We start from the raw sequence: 27,339 nt of genomic DNA on the forward strand, positions 1-27,339 counted from the left end.
CTGAAAACAGGGTACGAAAAACGGATCACGCCAAAAAACAAACGCTTTGTCCTAAGCGGTGCATGTCGGTAACAAAGGCGCTTCGCAACAAACGCATGTCAAGCGATGAGAGCAATAAAATAAATATCGCTTGCCGTGCGTGTGCCGATATTTCGGCTTTCCTGCTGAAATTTTCGACCCACATCATCGAATTCATGAGCATTTGGATGAATTAAGACTCTTGCCATCCTCAGAGTCGAGTTTCAGTTGTAAAACAATGCGAAAATCACGATGTAAATAGAACGAGACAAATATTCCTACCGTTTTTGTTGTGAACAAACTCGGGAGCGATTTTGTCATTATCTGCTAACGAAAAAACAAAGCGTTGTTGCCGTGCCTTCTTTTTTGCCTATTTTTCGCTTGCGGTGCCATATTCTGCGTACACTGGCTGAAAATTATTTTTTAAGCTGAAAGAGAAATGGCACTTTGGGGTGTGTTCGGAGCCAGTTTCTGTTCAGCAGTCACATGTTTTGTGACCCAGTTTGTTAAAGAGCCGGTCTAGCAAATACGAAGTAGTGGGCTCAAATCCCAACAGAACGATTTTTTTTCACAAATTCATGTCAACTATTCAATTGAAATCATTCTGGGCCTTCTAATCACAAGCTCCAAATATGTTTTAGACATGCCAGTTAAAGGGCAACATTGTCCGAAAACAAAAAAATAAAATATACCCCTTTGGGGTGAAATTATCCAACATACAATAAAACATCGTCAAAACTGAAATTTCAGTTGTAAATTTATGAAAAATACAAGGTGAAAGTTGGTCCACTAGTTGTCTATTACTGGCCCAAATTTGGAAAAGGTCGGACTATTCCACATGAAGTGAAAAATATCCTAGAAAAAGGCATAAGTATTCGTAAGCCAAGTCTTTCTCCTATGGCTACATAACTCCACAATAAAGGTTCCCCAGAAATTAAAGCCATTGAAAACTTCTAAAATACTACTTCTCAAAAAGTTTAAAAGTCTACACTCATATCTTTACATCTTGTTAAATAAGGTAAGAAGTTTACGATCATAACGGTATGTAGAAGTTCCTTGTAAGCAGGACACTAAAAGATAAGATAGTTTCTAAAAACAAAAAAAGTTACTATCCTGTTTTTGTCGATAGTGCGTATGGATGACGAGAAAGAAGTTAAATACGATCCACAGCTATGTGAGAATTGAGGTTTCAAAAATAGTCACGCTCTTTTGAAATGTTAAGGGAGGTATGCACTTCAAACGGAATCGATCAAGTAATTTTTGTTCAGTGTATTATTTTTTCCGTGGCCGGAATGATCTAGAAATTTAACGCAGCAAACCCCATTTGATTTGACGTTTCGTTTCAACTCCGTACTAGGATCCAGAATAAATGCGTACTACCCATTAGCCGCGAATGGTTGCAAAGAATACCCAAATACCTAGGCAATAGCCGCACTTATTTTTCAAAATTTCAATCTCTGCATGAATATCTTTAGTTGTTCCACTGGTCCACCTCGTTCCGCAAGAAATTCGTTTGTTCGTAATATCGTTTCAGGTTGTCGTTTGTGCACTCTACGTTTGACCAGCAGCACTGCCGTGTACAGCATAGTTGTCCCATGTTACTTTTTGACGATTTTGACTTTTTCAAAAGGTCTTTTTTTTTGCGTATACTTTCAAAATTCACTCTCGGTTAGTATACTTTTTCAGAAACTCCATGGAAACAACATCAAGTCAATTTGTCCAATGTTCGGATTTGTATTCATAGGTTGTCCCATGTTCCATTTTGCAGCATAAGCTGTCCCATGTTCATTTATTTTTTTCTCAAAAGCTATCCGAGCATCACTGAGAGAATCCTGAACATTCTCCGGAAATCCTGATATATTTTATAAAATTCAACATGGGACAGATTATGCTGCATAACTCGACATGGGGCAGCTTATGGTGAAAATAACAACATGTGGCAGCTTATGCTGAACATCTCACATGACATGGGGCAGCTTATGCTGAGAAAATCCCGAAAAATGCTAGATTTATCGGCATTACAGTCCCACCAAAGTTTTTCTTTTTAAAAATCAAAGTAAATTGGATGTTTATGAAATTTTTTGTTCATACTTCAATGATAAATACCAATTTTAATGCTATGCTGATGAATTCACTTTGTGTTTTCATTGCACTTGCCCGTAGAGATGGAAGCAAGGCTGAAACTTAAAACGCGTTTTTCTCAGTTTGTTGTTTTGGAACATAGTACAGCTATGCTGCACATGGCAGAGCAATACGCTACACCATGCTGCCAGATGTCAACGAGTAGCCCTCATCAACCTATCACTTCCTCAAATATTATTGTTTCCCCTACCCTCGACTAAGCCGCGAGTTTTACGGTTTCCCAAAACTAACATAGTCAATATGTTCGAAGTCTGAAATTGAAAAAAAAAGTTTCATATGAATTCGGCTCCGTTATGCCTGTTCGCGCATGAGCCTTAAACTAACATTTAAGTAAAAAAAAAGAATATCTTTCAAATTGTTTTTTTTTATTAACTTGTAGAACATTATTGTTTTACTAAAACTACACAAAATAGAAATAAGTTGTTGTTTTTTTTGGAATCCTTTTATATTTTTTTTCTTTTATTTCAAATTTTAATCATGAAATTCCGAAACTTTTTACCTGCCTGGCAAATTTCTAATCTTTAAGCGTGCTTTTGTAGATATTTTTGTTGTCTAAATATGTGTTGAACGAACTATTCGTTCAAGTAACCATTGTAATGAAAGCATTTTTCTCTCAAAATAGTATGTTGGGTATCATATTCAGGGCTATGGAACAGAGTAAAAGTTTTTTTCCTTTCAGATTGAACTTTAAAATAGTTTTTGATTCAGAACACTCAAAAACAAAAAAATGTATAGGAAGAAACATCGGATAATACATACATATGTGGTTGACACAATGGCTGACTTGAACCCCTACCCATGTTTTTAAGAGCACCAATTACGAAAATTCTTAAACAAATATGTGCTATTTCTGAATTTTTTTTTGTTAATATTTATCTATGTTGAAACAGTTTTCCAATAATACAGTGTATTTACAACAAAACATCTGCAAAATCACGTCAAGCGATTTAAAATCGGTAAAACAGTTAAAATTGGTCAAAAGTAAAAATTTTGAGAAAAAAAAAAGAAAAACTTATATATATATAGGAGATGAACCAGCCATAGGCTGAAAATCTCGATAATAAAGATAATAATGAAAAAAACCTTTAATTTTGCGGGACTAAAACAAAAATAACGAAAAATAATCTAAAAATCTTCCGAAAATATTAAAAATCTATTGAAAACTGAGAAAGTTATGGTTCTGAAAGTGAAAGCATTTTTTATTACTCGAGTGGCGCAAATTTCTAAATCTCAATATTTTTGGCTTAAAGTAAGAGTTTTCTCTTTTTATGTAATTTGAACCCAGCAGGGCTTACAAATTCCATATTCAAACAACTTTTGAAAAATAAGCCACGCGGATAAGCATCTGCCATAATTTCTTGTATTTTTTCAAATATTTTAACTTATATAACATATTAAGGTTCTTCAGATAATTCTGGGTTTACACACCAAAATGAACCAACACATTTTTATTCATGATTTGGTTATAAGTTCCAAAAATATTTGAAAAAAAAATATCTTTTATTTTTGAACTGCTGTAGGTTTTCAAGATCTAATAAAATTTCCCTAATCCCATTAATTTCTAGAACTACTACATATTTTCGGCATTGCAGTTTTGAGTAATTAAAAAGAAAGTGAGCCACCAGATGTGAAATGCAAAAACATCAATTGCTTGTTTTTTTTTTACTTATTCATTTATTTGGAAAGCTCGGGCGCCAAAATTGCTTCGTTGAGTGAAATTTAAAAAAAACGCTACGTTTCACTTAATATCTGAATATCTAATATTTAACAGTTTATTCACCGACAGGTGTATGTCATGCAAACTAAAAACGAATAACTAGTGTTATCCCCTGAAGAAGACTAACACGAGTCAAAACTTTGTAAAAAATCTAGAACTTCTCCAAGACTGCAGTGCTTACTCATTTTAGCCCTATAGATCGCAACAGTCGAACTCTCTTTTTCCCATTGATTTCGCCAGAAATAGAAGAGAGGCTAGATTTGATAATAAAAATTTCCGTTAGCATTTTTCAAGAAATTCAAGCGTTTCGCCACAAGATTATTAAAAGAAAAATAAAATTTTTTTATAAATGCTTCCTTAAAGTTTATATCTCGTAAAATCCACAGAATAGGATGTTTATTTATTTAAGAAAATCATCATTGAATAAGAGATATTATACATGAAATCATCCAAGAAAGTATGAAACAAACTAAAAGAATTTTTAGCAGGAATTTTATCGAAAAATTCTTCCAAGATTTAATTTTCAAAATTAGTATATTTTTTAAATAATTCTTGAAATTCTTGGCCGAGTTTCAAAGAATCTGTGGATTGGATCAGGCGTGACGGTTAAAGCACCTGACTATCACGCCGAGGACCTAGGATCACATTCAACTTCAGCACTGCTTGAGATCACAGTAATTTCAAGTTTCGGAAAAGAATTTCATTTTTCCCGTACAATTATAGTGTCAGATTACAGGAGATTATCTCCTATGGATCAAGTTTCCCTATATCACTGTTCCATATACTAAGCTGCACCAGAGGGGAGTGCAGAGGTCAGAGATATCCAACATTTGATCTACTTGGTTTATAAACGGCCCACATAAGTTTGAAAGTAATTTGGCAAAGTTCTGTGAAAATGCGATACTTTTTGGATTAATTTTAACAAGGCTCAATCTCAATTTTTACGATTCGCCAAAGAGATTGTTGTAAATATGCTGAGAGACCATGAAAACGGGGTTCAAGTATCTCATTTCTGAATTACGATTTATTCTTAGAAAATAATAGAAATATTATAAAATAATCAAAGATACTCAAAAACTTAAAAGTGAAAATAAATTGAAGACCTTCCAATCCATGTGTTAATTTGGGGATCAAGTATCACCGATGTTTTTAAGATGCGTCATAAGACATTCCTCATCCAGTGAATTAATGGCTTAGAAAACTTTACCAATAATTTAATGTACTACTGGTCTGTACAAATTTGCAAAAGATAATTACCTGAAGTTCTTTGCGGAAACAGGACCGAGTTTTGTGTATTTTTCATGAAATTATTACGAAATTTAAAAAAAAAAAAAGAGATAAGGTCTACCCAGTCTCCCTTAATCTTTTTCACGCAGCAAAAAAAAATCATCAACCACATGACGAGTAGGACCGCTCTGCTAATTTCAGGCTCAAAATTGAAATTCAGCGGAGATTAGGATCCGTCGAAGAAAACGATTACGCAGCTTAGCTCTCGTCTGCTCAGGAGCAACCGTAGTTCAGTTGACTAATGATTACATTCAGAGCCGGGAAGAAAAAGCCGGAAGGAAGCATATCCCACAAAGCACAAGATGAATTGTTATGAACTTAGACCTCATTTTCATAAATCTGGAGATTGAAAACTTTTTTTCTTTCGTTCGTAGCGGAATCCCAAATGTCTGCAAGCATGAGAAGATGACTGATAAACTTCTTCGGTCGTCGTAATCGGCAGCAAAAAGGGCAGTGGCATGCCTTGATGATGGGATTCAGGGTGCTGCTGAATGCCTACAAACAGTCAGTGGGTGCTTCCATCAATCCAATGGCGGTGGTGATGAAGGCGGCATGGATTAGACTCTTCTTGTTTCCACTTCCCTTGTTGGAAGCAAGGCAAGGACGTCTTGGGCTTTATTGATTATTTTATATGCGGATTAATTTTTGTTGATCATTCTGGTTCTTATCACGGTATCTGGAAAAAGCGAACCGAAGAGTTCAACTTCTGTACAGCAGGGGACTGAAAATCTTTAATTAAAATAATAATAATAATCATTTTGTTTTTTAATTGTATTACACTAGTTATAACTCTATCTGCTAGCATCCCAATACTCATGTAAACTCTAGATAAACTGAATGAAATAGTTTCATACATCAGTCGACTGTGCTAGATGTTTTCAAACTAAGACTCAGCACTCTGTAAATCAAATGCCCAGGATAGGAGCTCTCATTACAGCAGCAAACTTCCAACACATAATCCTCATCGTTATCGGGGTGGCAGCTCCCCGAGAGAAACTCCATTCCAACTCGAAGGAAATCTTCTTCTAATTAGAATGGATAAGCCGCTCCTTACGACCTGCTCTCCAGCACCCCATGTGTGAGTTCACCCGTGTACAGCACACATGAATTCTGGGTGGAATTATTCCTACTTATAATTCTTAGACTTGTTTTGCTCGTCTCCGATATCCGTACACCGAGTTGGAGCGAATTCACTTGCTGGGTCGTGGGCGCTAGGGTGTACCTTGGTTGTCTGGTTCTCCCGTAGCACAATAATTAGATGAACCTCCTTAGAACCAGCCGCAAACTAGCGCACATGGGACACAAATAATAAATAATAATAGCAATATTAGAAACTTGCCGGTATCTTATTATGCAGCAATCTTACGAGTGACGACGACGACGAAGACACGGCATTGGTACCACGTGGATCGGTACGATCAGGATCCACCACCGTTCAGCAGCGGCAGTTTCTCCAAGACGGTATGTAGATGTGTCGTATACATTCCCAAGCAAATCCCTTCAACACCCCCGCTCGCTCGTCCACCATTCCACCCGTTTCTGAGGGCAGCACTAGTGATTGAAGGCAAATCTGCACGATAGGATTAGGAAATTTGTTCGAGTGTTAGTGCAGGTTACGGTTGCTTAGGCGCCTCAGCTGCTGCTGCTGCTACCGGCTGCCGAAGAGGACGCTTAGTGAAGAAATAGCTGCTCCAGAACATCGAAGGATGTGGGGTGGAAAATCCCTTTTCGTTCGGCATCGGTTTGCGAGATATTTATTATCTCCAGTCTCGTGTGAGTGTATGAGCCTGGGCTCTAGATCCTCCAAGAAGCAGCAGCCAGCAGCAAAGCCTTTCTCTTTCCCGGTTCTTAAGAGCAACCTCTCAAGGAAGATGTTTAAGAATATATTTATTTGATTAATAATACCTTTTAACTCTTTCTGTCTTCCCGGGTGATGTGTGAGTGTTGCCTGGCTGGGGATGGGGCGGAGAAAGGGGTTTTAGGAAGCGGCTTAGGCAGCTATGGCTTGCTTCGAAGACGCTAATGGGGAGAACAGGCATTGGCTTGAGCCAGTCGTCGTCGTCGTCGTCGTCGTCAGGATAGGCCTGTCTTAAGACAGACATTGCACGGGCGCTAGCTGACTGGCTGGTTGCAGCCACCCGGAATAGGATCCTGCTTGACAACGAACGGTAGCGCGTGCAGAAGTTACTCGGACACAACAACAATTGGAAATTCTGATTTATATGGGGCACGGTCCACACTAGAGCGGTTAACGGGGACTCACCTAGAAATACCCTTGGAACCAGCTCAGTTGGTTCTGCAACAGCCAGCAGGATGAAGCCAGCTATGATTAACTTCTTGGGACTTCTGCGGACAATGGCAACATGAAGTTTGAAAAGGGCATCTTCTATGCCTGTACACGCATATAGACACGATGCGATGAATATGCGTGCATATGAATATCGACACCATTCAGTGTAAGTGTGGCGCCAGATAAAATGCAGTGGAAGACTAAATGACATTGATGTCATAATCTGGGAAACAGTTATACTCACAAAAGTAGACACTGTTAATAATGGGGAATGTTGAGAGATTTTCAACAGGCTTAGTCAATTCTCTTCTATGTCATAGAAAAGTATTTCCCATACTTTGATATTAAAAAAATGTACTGCGAACTCAGTTATGATTTAGGGTAATTTATAGTTTGACATGCGAGTGATATTCGAAATTTTCATTTCAGGGTACCTTAGAGTGTGCCCTGAAGAGCACATTATAAGCTACACATGGGAGCAGGCCGTTAGGCCGAAAAGTCGTTAGGCCGAAAGGGTCGTTGGGCCGAATAGGTTGTCACGTTTTATATTGCACAAAACGAAATAAACATGAGAAAAGTCGACATCATTGGGGGAAATCAATTTAGGAGGCGAAGTTGAAAAGATTATTTATAAGACAGCATCTCGAAAAAGCTTATTTTTAGGTAAAAACAAAGAGGGTTGGTGAACGGGCACAGTCAAAGCTATCGACAGGATAAAGATATTCAATACAGTAACATTGTCAACATAATTATACTACTGGCAAATGAATGTAATACAATTCAAAAAGGCTATTATTCCTAACCTAAAAGCATCAACATCATCGTGCTTATCATTCTACCATACAAAAAAGAAAACAGCGCAAAGCGAAAATCTGTCAGCATAAGTGATTAAGAACAAATATAGCATTTCAGCTATTAAATTTATCATCGGGGATTTGTCGTTCTTTTAAACATAGGCTGTTCTTTGTAGTTTTAGTGTTCTACTCACTATGAGCATTACAGTAATTAATTTTTTCATCGATTTTTCCTTCTTTTGAAAATAGGCTGTTCTTTCTTGTTTAGCTCTTCTACTCATTATGAGTATTTCAGCCATAAACTTTTTATAAGAGAATTTCCTTCTTCTGTACATAGGCTTTCTCCTAGTCTAACAGTTATACTTACTATAAGCATTACAGCTTTTGAATCTTTCATTGGAGATATTTTCTTCTTCTAAACATAGGCTGTTCCCTCCATTTTTAGTGTTCTACTGACTATGAGCATTACAGCAAATATTTTTTTCATCAGAGATTTTTCTTTCGTTTTAAAATAGGCTGTTCTTTCTAGTTTAACTATTCTAAATACTCATTATAAGTATTACAGCCATCAATTTTCGCATAAGAGATTTTCCTTCTTCTGTACATAGGCTTTTCTTCTAGCCTAACTGTTATACTCATTATAAACATAAAAGCTATTAAATTTTTATTCGGAAAGTTTTCCTTCTTTTGGAAATAGCCTGTTCTTTTTTCATTATAAAGATTCCTTTTCATCACAGTTCCTTCTTCTTCTGAACATAGGCTGTTATCTATATATATAAAAATGAGTTTGAAATCCCTTTGAGGCAACAAAACTCACGAACGGGTGAACCGATCAGCATGACTCTTGCACGGTTCGATTTGTATTCATGGTGGCTGTGTTTATATATAATAAAAAGTTATGAAAATCAACTAGAAAAGTAAGAAAATTGATAAAGTACTGATTTTTCATGAGCTGGGAAGGAAAGCAACAGCATCGAAATAAAACCAATCTAGAGTGCTTTGATGTTATGAGCTCAACAGTTGTCAAACCACCACAGCTTGGCAAGACAACGTTTGCCGGGACAGCTAGTACTCTTATACGTATTACAGGTCGGACTCGATTATCCGGGTGACTCCAAAATTATTTCACCCCGGATAATCGAATCACCCGGATAATCGAGCCATGCTTCTTTTCTTTTATTTTTGATGTTCTTCAATCAAAAACTGTTCGTTAAACATAGAAGCTAACATACATGACGTTGTAGTGCCTAAACTTAACATCAGGTATTATTATAACCATGTTTTTTGAAAATGAAATTTTAGCTGAAAAATGTGAAAAAATACAAACAATTTTCAAATACGCTAAATCCAATTTTCAGGTGTTGTATCTGATATTCATAACATTTTTGGACATATCATAATCTTAAATCTTCTAAACAAACCATAAACAAACTTTTCCCCGGATAATCGAGCCATTTTTGCCGGATAATCGAGCCCCGGATAATCGGGCCCCCGGTTAACTGAACCCCCGGATAATCGAGTCCGACCTGTATAGCTATCAACTTTTTCATCCGGTATTTTACTACTAAACTCTTTCTAGTTTAACTGTTCTGTTTCACGGCGGTAGTCTACTGCTGCTCTTTCTAGTTCAAATGTTTTACTCATTATGAGAATTACAGCCCCCAACAGATTTGAAAAAAAACTTTTTCATCGAAGATTTTTCCTTTTTTTTAACATAGGCAGTTCTTTCTAAGTTTTAAAGAACTCGATTAAATTGCACTTAATCTTGTTAATCATGTTCGTACTGAAACTCTGAATTTGTTCCCGGTTTAACTATAATTTAGACTGTTAAACGCGAAAAACTATTAGTGTGTTTATTCAATTAACCATTCAAAGCCAACTAAAATTTCAAGGTTGAAGACCGTTTCCCTAAAACATTAAACAGTTTTTTACCATAGAGTTGCCTAAGCAAACCGTTCAACCTTACAACCCATTTGACCTAGTGACCAGTTCGTCCTAATGACCCAAACCATCCGGCCTGATGGCATATTCGGCCTAACGACCCTTTCAGCCTAACGGCTTTCGGCCTAACGGGGTAGAACCGCTACAAATCGTATATACGCCAGAACGTCATTTTAGCCATGTAAAATATGCCATTTCACGAGAAATTTCAGAACAGCTGATCGCAGCAGCGGCGTCAACTGACAGAAATCCACGCACGTTTGTTTTGCTAGAATCTCGTGTAATTTTTGAAAAGGTACTTGTGCGACGAATTGGAGATATGAGAAATTGGTGCCAAAAAAAGTCGCAGAAGCAATACAAATCTAATAAATTAATCAGTTATTTTTTTCGTTGCGATTGATTCGTTAACTTGCCGAAAAGAATTTAAATAAAAATTTCTAATTATTATTTTAGCCAGTTTCAAAAACTACGCATGACTTGCACGCAGTCATTAACCATCATCAACCGGATGATGATTGAAAACGTAAACATCAGAGCGTGGAGTTCTGTCGTTTGACTAGCCTCATAAAATAGACTATTCCTGACATGACGATTCATAGCGACATCAGTCTTTTAAGCGTATTGTGACTGCAGGGCGCAAAATTTTCGAGCAGACGAGCTGAACTTCACCGTGCGGCAATTTGACGATGTTTAAATAAATTTATTTCCAAGTTTTTTAAAAACCCATTATTAAGTAAAATTTACCCACTATAGCAGTTCGGTGCAGGTATTCAAATTTAGGTACTATACTTTATACTCAAATATGGCTTCCCGCAAGGAACTCGAAAGGTGGGTGAAAAATACCTATATTTGGGTACTTTCTTATTTCTCCGTGTGCATATTCATATTCAGCTGCTCGATACTCGTTTGTCAACTGAATGAAAGTTAATGAATATTTGTAAACATCTCACAAAGTGTTAAATTGTTGATAAAATATTAACGTTTCGAATACATTTAATGATGCTTTACACAGATCTTTTCCCACTTGATTATAGTGGAGTGTTTTTGGAAGGAATCGTAGCCATAAACGTAGGTAATTACACTAGTTTACAGCATTTTTGAACTCGGTAAGCTGATGACCGTTTTTGGTGTAGAATCATGCCCTGAGTTCGAAAACGCGAAGGAAAAAAATTACAGTAGAGCGGAAATTTTTTCGACTTTCCATACAAGCTTGATGATTTGGAATCGATTTTTGTTCTATTTTTAAGCAAAGTCGCTCACTTCACACATCTCATTCTCTGTAATCAATGCTCCGATTGAGCTAATTTTTTTACTGTAACTCACCCACATATGGTATGTCCAGTAAACATTAAGAAAGAATTTTTAAATTGTTGTTTTCTTATTGAAAAAAATACATTTCTTCATAAATTTTTGGAAATTTTGCTAAAATTCAAGGAGATCGTCCCCAAAACTCGCCAATATCTTGATTTTCATCTATCTGACGCAAAACCTGCATTCAGATGATCGAATGGTATTATATTCAGCTTTTAATTTATGGAAAAAGATTTAAAATTGGTTGAACAAAACGCAAGATATTTGAATTTTATTAAATTCTATATTTTAAAAAGTTGTAAAACTCGATATTGAGCTAAAACTTAAAAACGATTCTACTTTAAATTTTTTGAAGCACGGTTTCGAAATCAGCGCTAAATTATGCTTCAAAAATTTTGGTCGTTGACAGAAGTTCACGACTTTCGTTTTATTTTGTAAACTAGTGTTATGAAAAGATTTCTCGATCGGCTTTATATTCAATGACTTCGAAATGACTGACTGTGTGAAGTGGGAGCGCGAAAATGAATTTGTTTGTTTTGAATATTCAGTGCAGAATCATTCAAATTCGTGCAGCTTTCAGTCAATGACTATGGACATTTTGCACCCTGATTGTAAGTACCACGAAGTAAAGGTTCCATTCCCGCTCCAGTAGGGGGATCTTTTTGGTCTACAGGATGTTTCGTGCTGTCCGTTACCAAATCTTAGTGATCGTTTAGTCCGTACAATCTCGGGTTATAGTATAGTGTCATTGATAGTGTCTTTCTTAAATTATTACATGACAATTACATGACACCATCGCCGGGCCCGTGGCATAGTAGCTACACGTTCAATTCATAAGTGGGTGGTCATGGGTTCGCTTCCAGCCCGGGACATGCAATTTTTCATGGGCCCCTGGATGCATCATGTTAACAACGGCCGCATGAATGCGACTGGCCCATAAGCAAGCGTGGTGAATTTTCTCTTTTGAGTGCCAATGACAGCGAAAATGTTGTTATTGAATCTCGCCGTCGTCACGATGTGAGCGACGAGAGAATTGTTATTCTCTGCTCACTCGCGCCCGTGAAAGAAAGAGGCTTCAACGTCAGAAGCGGTACGTTGAAAAGACAAAAACAAAAACTCACTTTCGTTTTTTTTGCAACCCTGCGTAGTAGCAAGAGCAGAAGAGAAACGGATCCATTGCAGAGAGAGAGAGTTTATTTGTAATTACTAAAGCATAGGAAAGCATGGATCGGAACAATATGCGGAGGCTTGAATGAACTGCCAGTGGTATACGGCACAAAACTGCATTAGTGCCCACCGTGTATAGATGAGACAAAGGTGACAGCCAGGTGAAAGGAGCACTCTGGATTGTGACGTAAAACGGAATTTAAAATAAAAAAAAATAAAAAAAGCGGAACCATTAATGAGAATGATTGCTGAGCGTCTGCGTCTGCTCTCCAGTTGGAGCGACTCACAACAGCGTCACGTTCTTCACGTTAAGGGTGGCTGATCAACGTCTGAAAATCAGTAAAGGACTCTAAGCTCAACTGCAAGGATTACCTATTATGGCAGCAGAGTAATTCCGGTAGGAAATTATCTACCTGATGGTTTGTTGTAGCAGGGTGAGTTAAAATCGCTGAATTCCTTCGGTAGTCAACATAAAGTTGCTATCTCATGAAAAAAGTCAGGCTACTCCACGGACTTTAGTCTTCCTGGCGTATCTACCCAAAAAAGGCTTACGATTGAAAACTCGGTACGTGGAATTGTTAATCTCTGGTTTCATCAGGAACACCCACATACTCGATTCTACATGGGTTCGATTCTCGGTCGGTCCAGGATCTTTTCGTAAAGGAAATTTCCTTGACTTCCTTGGACATAGAGTATCTTCGTGCCTGCCACACGATATACACATGCAAAATGGTCATTGGCAGAGGAAGCTCTCAGTTAATAACTGTGGAAGTGCTCATAGAAGCTGAGAAGCAGGCTATGTCCCAGTGAGGACGTTACGCCAAGAAGAAGAAGAAGAACCCACATACTCGCTTATCTACCGAAGGATCGCGGGTTCGGCATCGAAGCACTGCAAGATGTATGTTGGACTGGATCCATGATGCGAATGTTTAGAGGTGATCATACCGTCTTCCAGAACTTTCAGCATGATGGGCGCTGGGTAGCAGCGCGTGAAGAATATGCAGGTACAGGATCAAGGGTCGATTTTTCAACTTCAGCATAATCAGTGTACACAGCCCTCTCTCCAGAAGCACTGATTATGACAAGGACGCATTCTACGATCAGCTCGAACGCGAGTATTACCACTGCCCAAGCCACGACGTCAAGATAATCATAAGTGATCTTTGCATTTGTGTAGTCCAGAAGAAGTATTTTAGACCGACCATTGGACGGTTTAGTGCCAAACCAGCTGACGAACAAAAACAGCCTAAAACTGCCAAACGTAGCACCTTTTTTTTCAACACAGCCTCCCGCATCGTTACATCCGTTACACCATAACAGACGGAATCGCAAATCGTTCATGTCCTGGTTGATGAACGGCACTTTTTCGAGATTATCGACGTCTGGACCTATCGGACCTATCGACTGTGACCACTCCCATTTGATGGTCAAATTGTGCCCAAACGTCTCCGTCATCATCGACGGTACCAGCGAGCACCGCGGTAGAACCTTGAGCGTCTGAAACACCAGATGTTTGGGCATACACGCCGCATCTCCAGGCTTCGTTTCCAGAAAGAGAGTGACCTCGATGTAACCCCTCCAGAGGACTGTTGGAGTATAGTCACAGCAGCCACCAGCAGCGCAATTGAGAGCATCACCGGGAACGAAATCAATGGAACGAATCGTTCGACGAGAAATGCAAGAGCTATTTTGAAGGAGAAAATCGTAGCGCGGGCGGTGATGCTGCAGCTTGGAACCCGGCGAAACGTGGAACGTTACATCTAGAAGCGTAACCAACAGACCCAACTTTTTTCGAAGAAGAAACTCTGCCTGGAACAGCAGAGTGAGGGGCAATAGAATTGTGGTGCCGTTTCAACGGCAGTTATACAAGAACCTGAACACATCCCGCAATGGCTGCGATCTGCGAGCCGGGATATACAGCGATAAGGACGGGAGCCTTTTAACGGACGGGCGTGAATAAAGTGATATGTTGAAGCAGCACTTCGATGAACACCGCTATGGAATGCCGTGGAGAACGAAGGCACGGAAGACCAAGGCAAAGGAGGAAACGACAACGTCAGTGCAGCAGAGGACGGAAGTCATCCAACTCCTTACGCTGAAAGAAGTTGAGGATATCAGTCATTTCAAGCTGATAAGGATGGTTTTGCAGCTGATTTTATCAAGATAGGCTACCTGCTCCGATTGAAAGTCAAGATCTGTGAAACTAGGCAGCTACCGGGGAAATAAAAGAGAAGAATATTCTACAACATCCACGAGCAAGGTAACCATTTGGAATGTGAGAACTTCAGAGCGATCACTATTTTAAGTGCCGCTTACTAAGTGCTATCAAAGAATAAAAATAGAAAGAATGCCCTCTCTTGCCTTTTTCTATACAAACGTCAAGCGACAAGACAAGTAGCGCTCTCTAAGCGTTTGAAGGTGGAAGCTCTGTGTAACAGTGTTCGTGATTCGTCGTAAGAGAAGATGGTGTGCGTATGTTTTGGTATCCGCATACAATCTGTAACGCACACTATCGCATGAAAGTTGAACTTTCATCCACAGATAGCGCTGCAGTAGCGTCCCCCGAGCATCAGCGGAGTGGGCATTCTTGTTATTCTTATTCTGTGGGGCTATCCCACATCACATTCTGTCGTTTCTCACCTAAAACGAATGAATTGGTGAGAAGTTATCAAGCCGGCTTCATCGATGGCCGGTCGACAACGGACTAGATTTTCACCTTACGGTAGATCTTCCAGAAATTCCTGTAAGTTTCGGATCAACTTCGAGTCGGTATACGGTAGTATCGACCGTATAGAGCTACGATAAATCATGGACAAGAATGGATTTCCTGAGAAGCTGTTCAGAAGATCAAAGCAACGATGCAAAACTGCGTAAGCGTTTCGAGTGAACTATCTACTATAATCTTTGTACCGACTTTTCGAACCCTCTAACCAGAATACCCTCTTCGAATGAGTGTAATCGGACCTTTTAATTCCGCCCTGGATAACTGACACTGAGGAAGATTACAAGTGGTAGTCGAAATACGCGTATCTGTCAAAGGATAAGCAACATAGGGCGGAATTAAAAGGTACGAAATTGATAGGGTAACCAATATAATTTGGACCCCATATAATTTGGACCCCTGGGTCCTATTATTTTTACGGATATTTTCAGAATCATTCGCTAAATAAGTTTGATCTGCACGAACAGCAATCATTTCCTCACTGGAAAAATCCTTATTTGCCATGAAATTACTTTTTGCCAATCTCGTCATCCGTGCGAGTGTCGCATCATGTTTACAAAAAGGGGCTGTCCATAAACCACGTGGTCATGAGAGGGGGGGGGGGTTCGGCCAATGACCATTTTGTATGGACAAAAAAAAATTTTGTATGGACAAATGAGCACGCTGGGGGGGGGGGGGGGTGTTGAAAAGTCCCCAAAAAATGACCACGCGGTTTATGGACAGCCCCAAAGAGATTGCGGTGCTGAGGAAACTTGCAGATGAAACAAAAAAGGTTATCATTCTAGAGCATACGCAAAGTTAATCTAATCAGCCTTTGTCAATCAAGTAATTAGGATGTGATTCAGCATATTCAAGCGGCAAATCCTTCCAAAATAGTTTCAAACGATTTTAAACACCGGGTGTCCAAAATATATACTGAAGAGGGTCCAAAATATATTGGGGTGTCCAAAACAGTAAAAACTGATGCTTCAAAAATCAGTTATATTCATCTAATTTTCAGCCAGAAATGAACTTGTGGGTATTTTTAATGGACAGTGGAGGCTTTTACGAACATGCTAACATCATCATTATGTGTAAATACCCTCTGAATCTGTTTGATTTTGACTTAAATCCAAACGAATGTCCTCTAGGGGTCCAAGATTCAACCGTTACCCTATCTACTATAGTTCATTCGGACCATGCCTAATAACACTAGTTTACAAAATAAAACGAAAGTCGTGAACTTCTGTCAACGATCAAAATTTTTTAAGTATAATTTATCGCTGATTTCCAAACCGTGCTTCAAAAAATTTAAAGTAGAACAGTTTTTTTTTAGTTTTAGCTCAATATTGAGTTTTACAACTTTTAAAATTTGGAATTAACTAAAATTCAAACATCTTGCGTTTTGTTATACCAATTTTAAATCTTTTCCCATAAATTAAAAGCTGAATATAATACCATTCGATCATCTGAATGCAGGTTTTGCGTCAGATTGTTGGAATTCAAGATATTGACGAGTTTTGGGGACAATATCCTTAAATTTCAGCAAAAGTTCCAAAAATATATGAAGAAATGTTTTTTTTAATAAAAATAAACAATTTAAAAATGTTTTCTCAGCATTTATTTGACATATCATATGAAGGCGAGTTACAATAAAAAATTCAGCTCAATCGGAGTATTGATTACGGAGAATGAGATGTGTGAAGATAGCGACTTTGCCTAAAAATAGAACAAAAATCGATTTCAAATCATCAACCTTATATGGAAAGTCGAAAAAATTTCCGCACTACTGTAATTTTTTTCTTCGCGTTTTCGTGTAATCAATGATTCGATACACTACTTCCCTTCTACAATCTACAGAAAAAATCTGGTTTAGCTTATTCCATAGAAACTAAGGGGCTGTCCATAAACCACGTGGTCATGAGGGGGGGGGGGATCGGCTAATGACCATTTTGTATGGACAAATAAAAAAAATTGTATGGACTAATGACCACGCGGGGGGTGTTGAAAAGTCCCAAAAAAATGACCACGTGGTTTATCGACATCCCTTAAAACTATATCCGCTCCCATCTCGAAAGAACAGAAAGATACCACCAGTCACGAAGTGGGCGGAAAAATCCCCAGACAACCTAATTCCATCCCATCAGCAGCGGTTGGTGACAACATGCTGCAAGGACACAAAAGCTGATAGAGGAAAAGCGAGACAGACCGACACAGAGACAGAGAGAGTATCTACAATTTTCCCAATGACTCCGCGGATGACTGACAGTCAGTCAGACTTCAGACAGCCAGCGCGCCCGAGAGACAGAGCGAAAGCGCGCGCGGAGAGCTCTGACGCATATTAGCAGTATTATTATGATTATTTCAGCGCCCCGACAATATAATTTTAATTCCGTAATAAGCGGATAAATTTTATATAAAACGGCTTTGTATTTCAATTTAATGATTGGATGAAATGCCTTAAAGCGAACCGGGAATGTTGCATGTGGTCGGTTTCGAGCGGGCTTGGTGGAATCCAGGGGAGCAGCATTACGCGATTTAGTCGCTGCGGAAAGCGGTCCATCACTAGCTTCCGGTACCATGCTCTCCCCGAGCACGGGGGTTTGGTGGGGATGCGGATTGCTCTTTCAGTTGGGGAAATTTTAATAATGTGCAACAGTCGAGCGCGGTGCGTTTTATTGCAGTTTCCCGGAAAGAGAGAATGAGAGTGTATTACATTTTCGATTGATAGGGGAATAGTTTTGTGCATTTCGGTGCAATGAGGTGTCGGTAAGTGGTCCTGTAGGTGGCCGGCCGCGAAGGGACATCATTTAAGGATTAAAAATCACTAATTAGAGTGCAGTGCATCCGCGTGGGGATGCGAAAAATTGAGCCGATGCGTGCGTGAACCTATGATTCGATATTTTTTCGAAAATAGTCATCATCTTTGCGGAGGCCGTTGCCGGTTCGGTATAATTACCATAATGAGATCAATTAACTGGTGAGCGGTTTGGCGAGTGAATAAAAGAAGCGATCTGGATGAGGAAAAAAAGATGCAGAGAGCGATGGGAGGTGACCCGAGGCGACCATTAATGGCAGGAATTATAATTAAATATAAATAATGCAGAAAAAAAAAGTTGGTTCAATTTTAATCTGTTAAGCTTTTCCACTCGATAGTCTCCCAATAACAGCGCTTCAATGGCTAGGGTGGACAAGGTAGAAAAAGCTGGTAAACAAACATTGAACAAATAGCTGCATTGGGGACACCCTATCGGTTGCTGGATATTTTTTCCAACCATCTCGCGTCCGATGGGCGTCAAGTACACCCCTAAGTGGCTTCGGACCTTAATCCGGATTTAGCGGCCGGATGGATCATTGAATAATTAATTACTGCGGGGGAGATTTTCGCCATTAATTTTCCACGCCGAGTTTCAATCAATTTCATTGTCACACGATTTACACCACTGGTGAATGGGTTGATGATATTGAGAGCTTCTCTTCTCCATTGATGGATGCCGCTGTTTCGGGCGGTCCAAATTTACAATTGTAATCGACTGTCGTGAAATTTTCCCGGTATTTTGGTTCAATTAAACATTGATGGTTTACCCCGTTTAAATGCTTGAAGCATGAACAAATAGCTTTATTTCTTTTTCTTCTTCGGGTACGTCAACGACCTGAACAAACCTGCGAATCCTCAACCTTCAACCTACCCAGTTCCCTCTAAGCAACCTTAATTGACAATATTCAATTAAGAACCATTTCTTTCCTTGGAGCTAAGCTCCGGTGGAATCTGAAACTGGTAAGTGAAACAATGTATTTGACACCCTTCCAGAGCCCCGTCTGGGACCGATATGGATAACGAAGCCCAGAGACGGACACCGCCACCACCACCAGCACCACTGCCACCGTGGTTCATTTTCACCGTTGCATAAGTCACACACAGACTGTAACCACCGGCTGGCTGACTGGGGAAAAAGTAGGAGGATTATAAATTTTAATACCCTACTTGAGTTTTAAGTCACTGCCTTTCCCGTGTCCGCACTGCACCGAGCTGCAAGTCCATAATGTAAGCATGTGCAGGAATCTTTCAAATCGGCTCGGATTGAAATGACACCGCCACCCATTCCTAGTATGAGGGGGGGGAAAGGGTTTCCTACTGTTTCAAAGTGCTATGAATGTTCGTTCAATGTGTGTGACAAAACGTCTTCGTCGTCGTCGTCGTCTTCTTCGTCACCGCCAACATTACCGTCTCACCACGAATTAGTATAATGATATAATGTGATTAGAAATTTTTCCCAAGGATTTGAAAAGCAACGTGATTTGTTTGTTACTGCATTTGTCAGCAATGCTTTTGACTTTTCCTGTTGCTTCTTGCCTTACCTTTAAAGCTGAGGATAAGTTTACAGAAAATCAATACTTAGTCGATTTCCGACTGACGACGGTAGTTGCTACAATGGTTGAAAACTGTTGAAATGCGTTCCTTGAGTTGCTTACCTGCAAAAGAAAAGGAAAAAATCACATTAGTATTTGGAAAGATGATTTCTTTGAAAGCTTTTCCAGAAATAATTTTGTGAACTCTTTTTGCAATTGATATGAGAAATGATTACACATCTTCTTTGTGAATTTTTCGGTAATGCTTATGAAAATTCCTAAAGCAATTTCTTTTCTGCAAGTCATCAGCAATTCCTTTGAAAACTTCTTCGATAATTGCATTGGAAACTTGCTTGGAAATTACATTGAAAACTGCTTCAACAACAACTTCTCCAGCAATCCCTTTGGAAATTTCTCAGGCAAACCCCAAATTTCCATTTTGGCAATTTCAAAGGAAAAATCTTCCTTGGAAACTGCTTCAATAGTTCACTTTCAAAAGAAAATTCATACACAACCCATTTCCTCCAATTGGCTCGGAAGATTCTACAACACATATTTTGGAAAACTAGAGGTTTGAGTGTTCGACTGTTTGGATGCACTAGATGTTGGAATTCTCGGCTATGCAGTCTCCAAACTCCTTGGAACGACAACGGGTTTAATTCGTCCCTACGTTTCGGCAATGTTTATTGCCATCTTCAGGGGAAACTGGGGGATTTTATTGTAAATGTTAGCTCTTAATTTTAGTTTTTCGTCATTGTGTAAACTTACAATCATTTGGTTCGTTCTGTGTCTATAGTCTTTGCTAAGCGGAATGTCTGATTGGAATTTTTTGGTAGTCGGTACATGTGCTAAAGTTAAATTTAAATTAGTTCGTGTGGTATAATAATTGTTCTACAAACTTACGTTGGGTTTTTTGAAAATTAATTTCACTTATTTTGTTGGCACTGTACTGGAGTATTCAATTAGGCAGTTTTTTAGATTTGACTGTTGGTGTGGTTTGTGTCTTGGCTATTTTGTATCGTTCTATTGGGCGTAAATGGTAATTGGGGATTGTTTGTACGGGCTTTGATTGTATGGAGTATGGCAGCATACGTTGTGTTTAGTCCACTTACATCTACTCTTCTATTGACAGTGTTATCTGTGTTGTATATGTGGCACATTTCTAGGAATGCTAAGGTGTTGGTATGTGGGCTTCTATCGACTATTTTGGTGTTTTCAAAATTAAACCTGTGTTCGTGTTCTATGCAATGTTCTATTAGAGCTGTTTTGCTTTTGAGCTCTTCTAATTGCATTCTGTTGTCCACGTATTGGAGATACTGCTCCAATTTGTTTACGTGTGTTTTGTGTCCTGTTAGTCTAGTACATAGCTTATTCTGTGTCATACCTATATAACATTTTTGACAATCATTGCATGGTATATTGTAGATGACATTGTTTTGATCGAGTTTGTTTTTGGGATCTTTGATTTTCGTGTGTAGGTTACCTATCTTGTGGTTTTGTCTATTGGCTAGTCGTATGTGTGGATAATCGGTTGAAATGGTCTTCGTGAGTTGTTCAGTGAGTCCGGGGATGTATGTGAACGATCTGTATTGGATGTTATTCGTTCTGTGGCCATCTTCCTCTGCGGCGGTGTTTGGTGATGCTTGGTGTACTATTTGATTATTTTCTAAATTTGTGCTATTGTAGGTACCTGGATCTTCGATGCGTGGGTGATTATTTCTGGTCGCTGATGCTGTAGTGTTCGGCGCTTCGTGGATTGGAAACGACGATGCTGGATTGTTCTGTTGTGCATAGGATGTCGGGGAACTGTTGGAGTCTCTTGGATAGCTGTTTTGATCGGTAGCTGATTGTTGGTTGGAGTTCGAGTGTGAAGACAATTGCATGGTGCTAGATGTGGGCAGCTGATTGGGTGCTGCGGTGGTTACAGATGGTTGGTGGGTGGGTGTAACACTGGCAGATGGTCGGTGAGTGGGCGGCTGGCTGGCGGATTGTCGGCTGGGGGGTGGTTGGCTGGCAGATGGTCGGCTGGGGGGCGGTTGGCTGGCGGATGGTCGGCTGGTGGGCGATTGGGTAGACGATGGTGGGTGGTTTCTGGTCATCCCAAGAGGCACCGAAGCAGAAGTCCTAGCTGCATTCAACAAACAAGAGGACCGAATCCAGTTCACCATTGAAGTGGAGGATAACAACAGACTAGCGTACCTGGACACGCTAGTTGTGAGAAACGGCAACCAACTCTCTACAAAATGGTACAGCAAGGAAATAGCTTCTGGTAGAATGCTCAACTACCATTCATTCCACCAAATCAGGCAAAAAATCAATGTGGCAAACAACCTGATTCACCGCGTCAAGGGTTTGACATCTGATTCACAAAATCAAGATCAGGTGAATCAAACCATTCATGAGCAACTGAACATCAACAACTATCCGAGAACACTCGTCAACAGACTGTTAAACAGATACAAAAACACACGAAGACCGTCAGACCCCAACACCACCAACCAGTCACCCCCAAACCACCCACCATCGTCTACCCAATCGCCCACCAGCCGACCATCCGCCAGCCAACCGCCCCCCAGCCGACCATCTGCCAGCCAACCACCCCCCAGCCGACAATCCGCCAGCCAGCCGCCCACTCACCGACCATCTGCCAGTGTTACACCCACCCACCAACCATCTGTAACCACCGCAGCACCCAATCAGCTGCCCACATCTAGCACCATGCAATTGTCTTCACACTCGAACTCCAACCAACAATCAGCTACCGATCAAAACAGCTATCCAAGAGACTCCAACAGTTCCCCGACATCCTATGCACAACAGAACAATCCAGCATCGTCGTTTCCAATCCACGAAGCGCCGAACACTGCAGCATCAGCGACCAGAAATAATCACCCACGCATCGAAGATCCAGGTACCTACAATAGCACAAATTTAGAAAATAATCAAATAGTACACCAAGCATCACCAAACACCGCCGCAGAGGAAGATGGCCACAGAACGAATAACATCCAATACAGATCGTTCACATACATCCCCGGACTCACTGAACAACTCACGAAGACCATTTCAACCGATTATCCACACATACGACTAGCCAATAGACAAAACCACAAGATAGGTAACCTACACACGAAAATCAAAGATCCCAAAAACAAACTCGATCAAAACAATGTCATCTACAATATACCATGCAATGATTGTCAAAAATGTTATATAGGTATGACACAGAATAAGCTATGTACTAGACTAACAGGACACAAAACACACGTAAACAAATTGGAGCAGTATCTCCAATACGTGGACAACAGAATGCAATTAGAAGAGCTCAAAAGCAAAACAGCTCTAATAGAACATTGCATAGAACACGAACACAGGTTTAATTTTGAAAACACCAAAATAGTCGATAGAAGCCCACATACCAACACCTTAGCATTCCTAGAAATGTGCCACATATACAACACAGATAACACTGTCAATAGAAGAGTAGATGTAAGTGGACTAAACACAACGTATGCTGCCATACTCCATACAATCAAAGCCCGTACAAACAATCCCCAATTACCATTTACGCCCAATAGAACGATACAAAATAGCCAAGACACAAACCACACCAACAGTCAAATCTAAAAAACTGCCTAATTGAATACTCCAGTACAGTGCCAACAAAATAAGTGAAATTAATTTTCAAAAAACCCAACGTAAGTTTGTAGAACAATTATTATACCACACGAACTAATTTAAATTTAACTTTAGCACATGTACCGACTACCAAAAAATTCCAATCAGACATTCCGCTTAGCAAAGACTATAGACACAGAACGAACCAAATGATTGTAAGTTTACACAATGACGAAAAACTAAAATTAAGAGCTAACATTTACAATAAAATCCCCCAGTTTCCCCTGAAGATGGCAATAAACATTGCCGAAACGTAGGGACGAATTAAACCCGTTGTCGTTCCAAGGAGTTTGGAGACTGCATAGCCGAGAATTCCAACATCTAGCATATTTTGGAAATTTTACAAGCAATGTTTTTCATTATTATTCAGCAATACGATCGAAAACTCTTTCAAAAATTTCTGGATATTACATCGAAAAATCCTTCACATAACTATCCAAAAAATTCTGCTGGAAATGTCTTCAGAATTTTTTAACAATACTCAGCAAATCTTCTGTGAATTGATTTGACTACTTTCTTGTACAATGCTTTTGGCAATTTATTTGAAAATTCAATGGGCATTTCTTATGGGAATTTCTTTGTTATTCCCTTTTAGAATTTTCCGTTTGTTTATTACATATTTAATAAATTAAATGGATTCAGCTATTAGGTATTTGGTAATTCTTTTGAGAATCACGTCTCAAAATTCACTCAAAATCACCGAAGCAGTTGTCATAGCCATTTTCAACGAAGTTATTCGGGGCCAGCCAATAAGTTTCGGAGACTCTTAGAGGAGATGGGGGTGGTTTGTTCTAGCCAGAATCTACGCTCCAAACAATTTTCGAAAATTTTGTATGAACGAAAGTCTACGAGGGGGAAGGCCAAAATGAGTCTACATAGTTTATGGATAGCACCTAAAGTAATTTCCAAATGTATGGCTGAACAAATATCAAAACTATTGCACTTAAACCTTTTCGTTATGCCATGGGCTGAGGGAGCATATATTAAAACAGGGCATAATTAGAGGGAATTTGTGAATAAATTGAGTCAGAACTACAAATGAACGAACTTAGTTCTAAATCAAAGTTTTATTTCCTGGGGTTTTTAGACAAGGCCAAAGGTGTTTCCTGGGTTTTCCGGGGAACCCGGAAGTAGGAGGCTTCAAGAGATTTCAGAACTGTGTTAAGGGGCTCCAGGAGAATTTATATGAAAGGGCTCAACATGTTATCAAGAAGCTTTAGATGCGCTTCAGAAGATTTGAAAGTTGTTTTTGAAAAGGTTTAAGGGGCATTTCAGAAGGATTCAGGGAGCTCTAGAGTCATACATAAAACTCTCATGGTAAACCTATTAAAACTGCTTAGCCCCAAGGAACCTCTGGAACCCTCTGAGCCCCCCTGATGTGACCCTGAAACCTCCTGGGGCTTCTGGAACTCCACGAGACTCCCTTGAAGCCTCATAAAGTGCCCCTGAGACCCTCTGAAATTATCCTGGAACCTCATGAGTCACTCTGAAGCACCCTTGAGACCCACTGGAGCCTCTCTGATACTCCTATGAATGTCCCTGAGACCCCCTGGAGCCTGAGACCCACTGGAGCTTTTCCAGAAACCCCTGAGGCTCTCTGAAACGACCCTGAGACCATTTGAAGTGTTTTTAGACCCCCTGCCTCTTCTGAAGCCCGCTGAAACTCCCGTAAAACCCCTGCGACCTCCTGGTACACCCTCAAGCCCCCTCCACTTATACATCTACGTTTCCGGCTGGCACCTTTTTAAATATCCCTGAGAACCCTGAAATCCTCCGCAGAGAGACCACTGATATCCTCCATAGACCCCTGCAATGCCACTGAGACCCTTGGAAGCGCCGCTTAGATCATCTGGAATCCCATTGAAACCCTGAGATCTTTTGGGACACCCTGAGACGCCCCTTAGACTCAAATACCCTTGAGATCTCCTGGTGCCCTTTTGAAACCCAGCTGCGAAGAATTAGATCTTTAGTTATAATATATAGTCATATAAAAAATTGGAAAAAAGACTGCAATCTTCTCTTGGTCTCCAGCCGTCATCATTACATTTTCATATGCACAACAATGGTTCTAAATAGCTAAACAAAAAAAGCTCTAAGTCCTAAGTCCAGAAATTACGTAACGTTCTAGGGGAAGGGGGAGTACTACCGCTCTACGCATAGTTGTCCCTTGTTATATGGGATTCCCATATAACATGGGACAATTATGCGTATAACGGAAGAGTATAGCCGAGCGTTTTTTTATACATAAAAAGCGTTACGAAGGAGGGAGGGTGATCAAATAATGTAAATTTTAGCGTTACGTAATGAATGGATGCTGCCCAGTGAACTGTATAGTACATTTTTTTCATTATCGTCGCAACGCCTTTACCGTCATGACTAATGTTGCATACTACCGTCACACACTACAATCATGCTGACGTTGATGCGTCAATGTCGTGTACCATGAATGTAACATTTGGCACCATGATTGTAACACAAATCAAGATGATGGGAGTACGAAATGACAGTTTTGAAATGTAGAGTTGGAGTTCCAGTGGTTCCGAAAACTGCGAAAGAAAAATGCGGATAACTCGTGCTAGAGGGTGTCAAGGGCGTTATTTGGGGTCTGAGGGGGATTTCAGAGGCATTCCAAGAAGCTTCAGAGCATTCTCAGCGGATTTCAGAAACTTTACAGAGGCGTTACATGGCGTTTTCTGGGGTTTCGGAGGGTCTGAGATGCGTTACATGGGGTTTCTGGGGGTATAAGGGGGATTTTGGAGCCATTCCAAGAAGCTTCAGATCATTTTCGGCAGATTTCAGAAACGTTACGAAGGCGTTACATGGCGTTTTCTGGGGTTTCGGAGCGTCTGAGATGCGTTACATGGGGTTTCTGGGGATTTTAGGGGGATTTAGGAGTCATTCCAAGAAGCTTCAGAGCATTTTCAGCGGATTTCAGAAACGTTACGGAGGCGTTACATGGCGTTTTCTAGGGTTTCGGAGGGTCTGAGGTGCGTTACATGGGGTTTCTGGGGGTATTAGGGGGATTTTGGAGGCATTCCAAAGAGATTCAGAGCATTTTCGGCGGATTTCAGAAACATTACGGAGGCGTTACATGGCGTTTTCTGGGGTTTCGGAGGGTCTGAGGTGCGTTACATGGGGTTTCTGGGGGTATTAGGGGGATTTTGGAGCCATTCCAAGAAGCTTCAGAGCATTTTCGGCAGATTTCAGAAACGTTACGGAGGCGTTACATGGCGTTTTCTGGGGTTTCGGAGGGTCTGAGATGCGTTACATGGGGTTTCTGGGGGTAATAGGGGGACTTTGGAGCCATTCCAAGAAGCTTCAGAGCATTTTCGGCAGATCTCAGAAACGTTATGGAGGCGTTACATGGCGTTTTCTGGGGTTTCGGAGGGTCTGAGGTGCGTTACATGGGGTTTCTGGGGGTATTAGGGGGATTTTGGAGGCATTCCAAAGAGCTTCAGAGCATTTTCGGCGGATTTCAGAAACGTTACGGAGGCGTTACATGGCGTTTTCTGGGGTTTCGGAGGGTCTGAGGTGCGTTACATGGGGTTTCTGGGGGTTTTAGGGGGATTTTGGAGGCATTACAAGAAGCTTCAACGCATTTTCAGCGGATTTGATTTCAAAGTCGTTACAAAGGCGATTTTGAGGATGGCGGAAACCCTCAGTAGTGTCCCTATATTGTCCCGGAAACCTCAAGCGTCATATTTAATTCCAAAATGGCCTAGGATATCGGGTTTCAACATCAACTCAATTAATCGGGTCTGAAAATATCCGTATGGCATGAGACTTTTTGATTTGTTAGACGTGGGCCGTCAACTATTCAGTTGGGAGCCACTGGCTTTTGTTCCCCTGCTCCATTGGTGGTTATGACCCTCGGAACGCACAATCCGAAAATCTTTGTCTCCGCTTCTTCACACTTCCGGTTCCTAAGTTATACGCATGTTCC

At 40.1% G+C, this 27,339-nt stretch overlaps 2 protein-coding genes across 3 annotated transcripts in view; one reads left to right on the forward strand and one right to left on the reverse strand.

The window, feature by feature from the left end:
- LOC109430554 (dual specificity protein kinase splA) overlaps positions 1-27,339 on the reverse strand; it is a 341,935-nt gene that overhangs the window by 47,783 nt on the left and 266,813 nt on the right. The window lies entirely within an intron of this gene.
- LOC134287264 (circumsporozoite protein-like) lies at positions 21,813-23,717 on the forward strand. Of its 2 annotated transcripts, none has more exons than XR_009997168.1 (2): positions 21,813-23,551; positions 23,615-23,717. XR_009997168.1 is itself a non-coding variant. In XM_062848923.1 (2 exons), exons 1-2 carry the CDS (start codon positions 21,993-21,995, stop codon positions 23,343-23,345), a joined length of 1,284 nt encoding a protein of 427 aa, XP_062704907.1. In that variant the 5' UTR covers positions 21,813-21,992; the 3' UTR covers positions 23,346-23,717. The 2 variants fall into 2 exon arrangements, 1 of the variants encoding a protein (XP_062704907.1); XM_062848923.1 differs by having other exon boundaries at positions 21,813-22,629; positions 22,699-23,717.

Source organism: Aedes albopictus, chromosome 2 (assembly GCF_035046485.1).
Source record: "Aedes albopictus strain Foshan chromosome 2, AalbF5, whole genome shotgun sequence".
In the NCBI taxonomy this organism is placed as follows: Eukaryota; Metazoa; Arthropoda; class Insecta; order Diptera; family Culicidae; genus Aedes; species Aedes albopictus.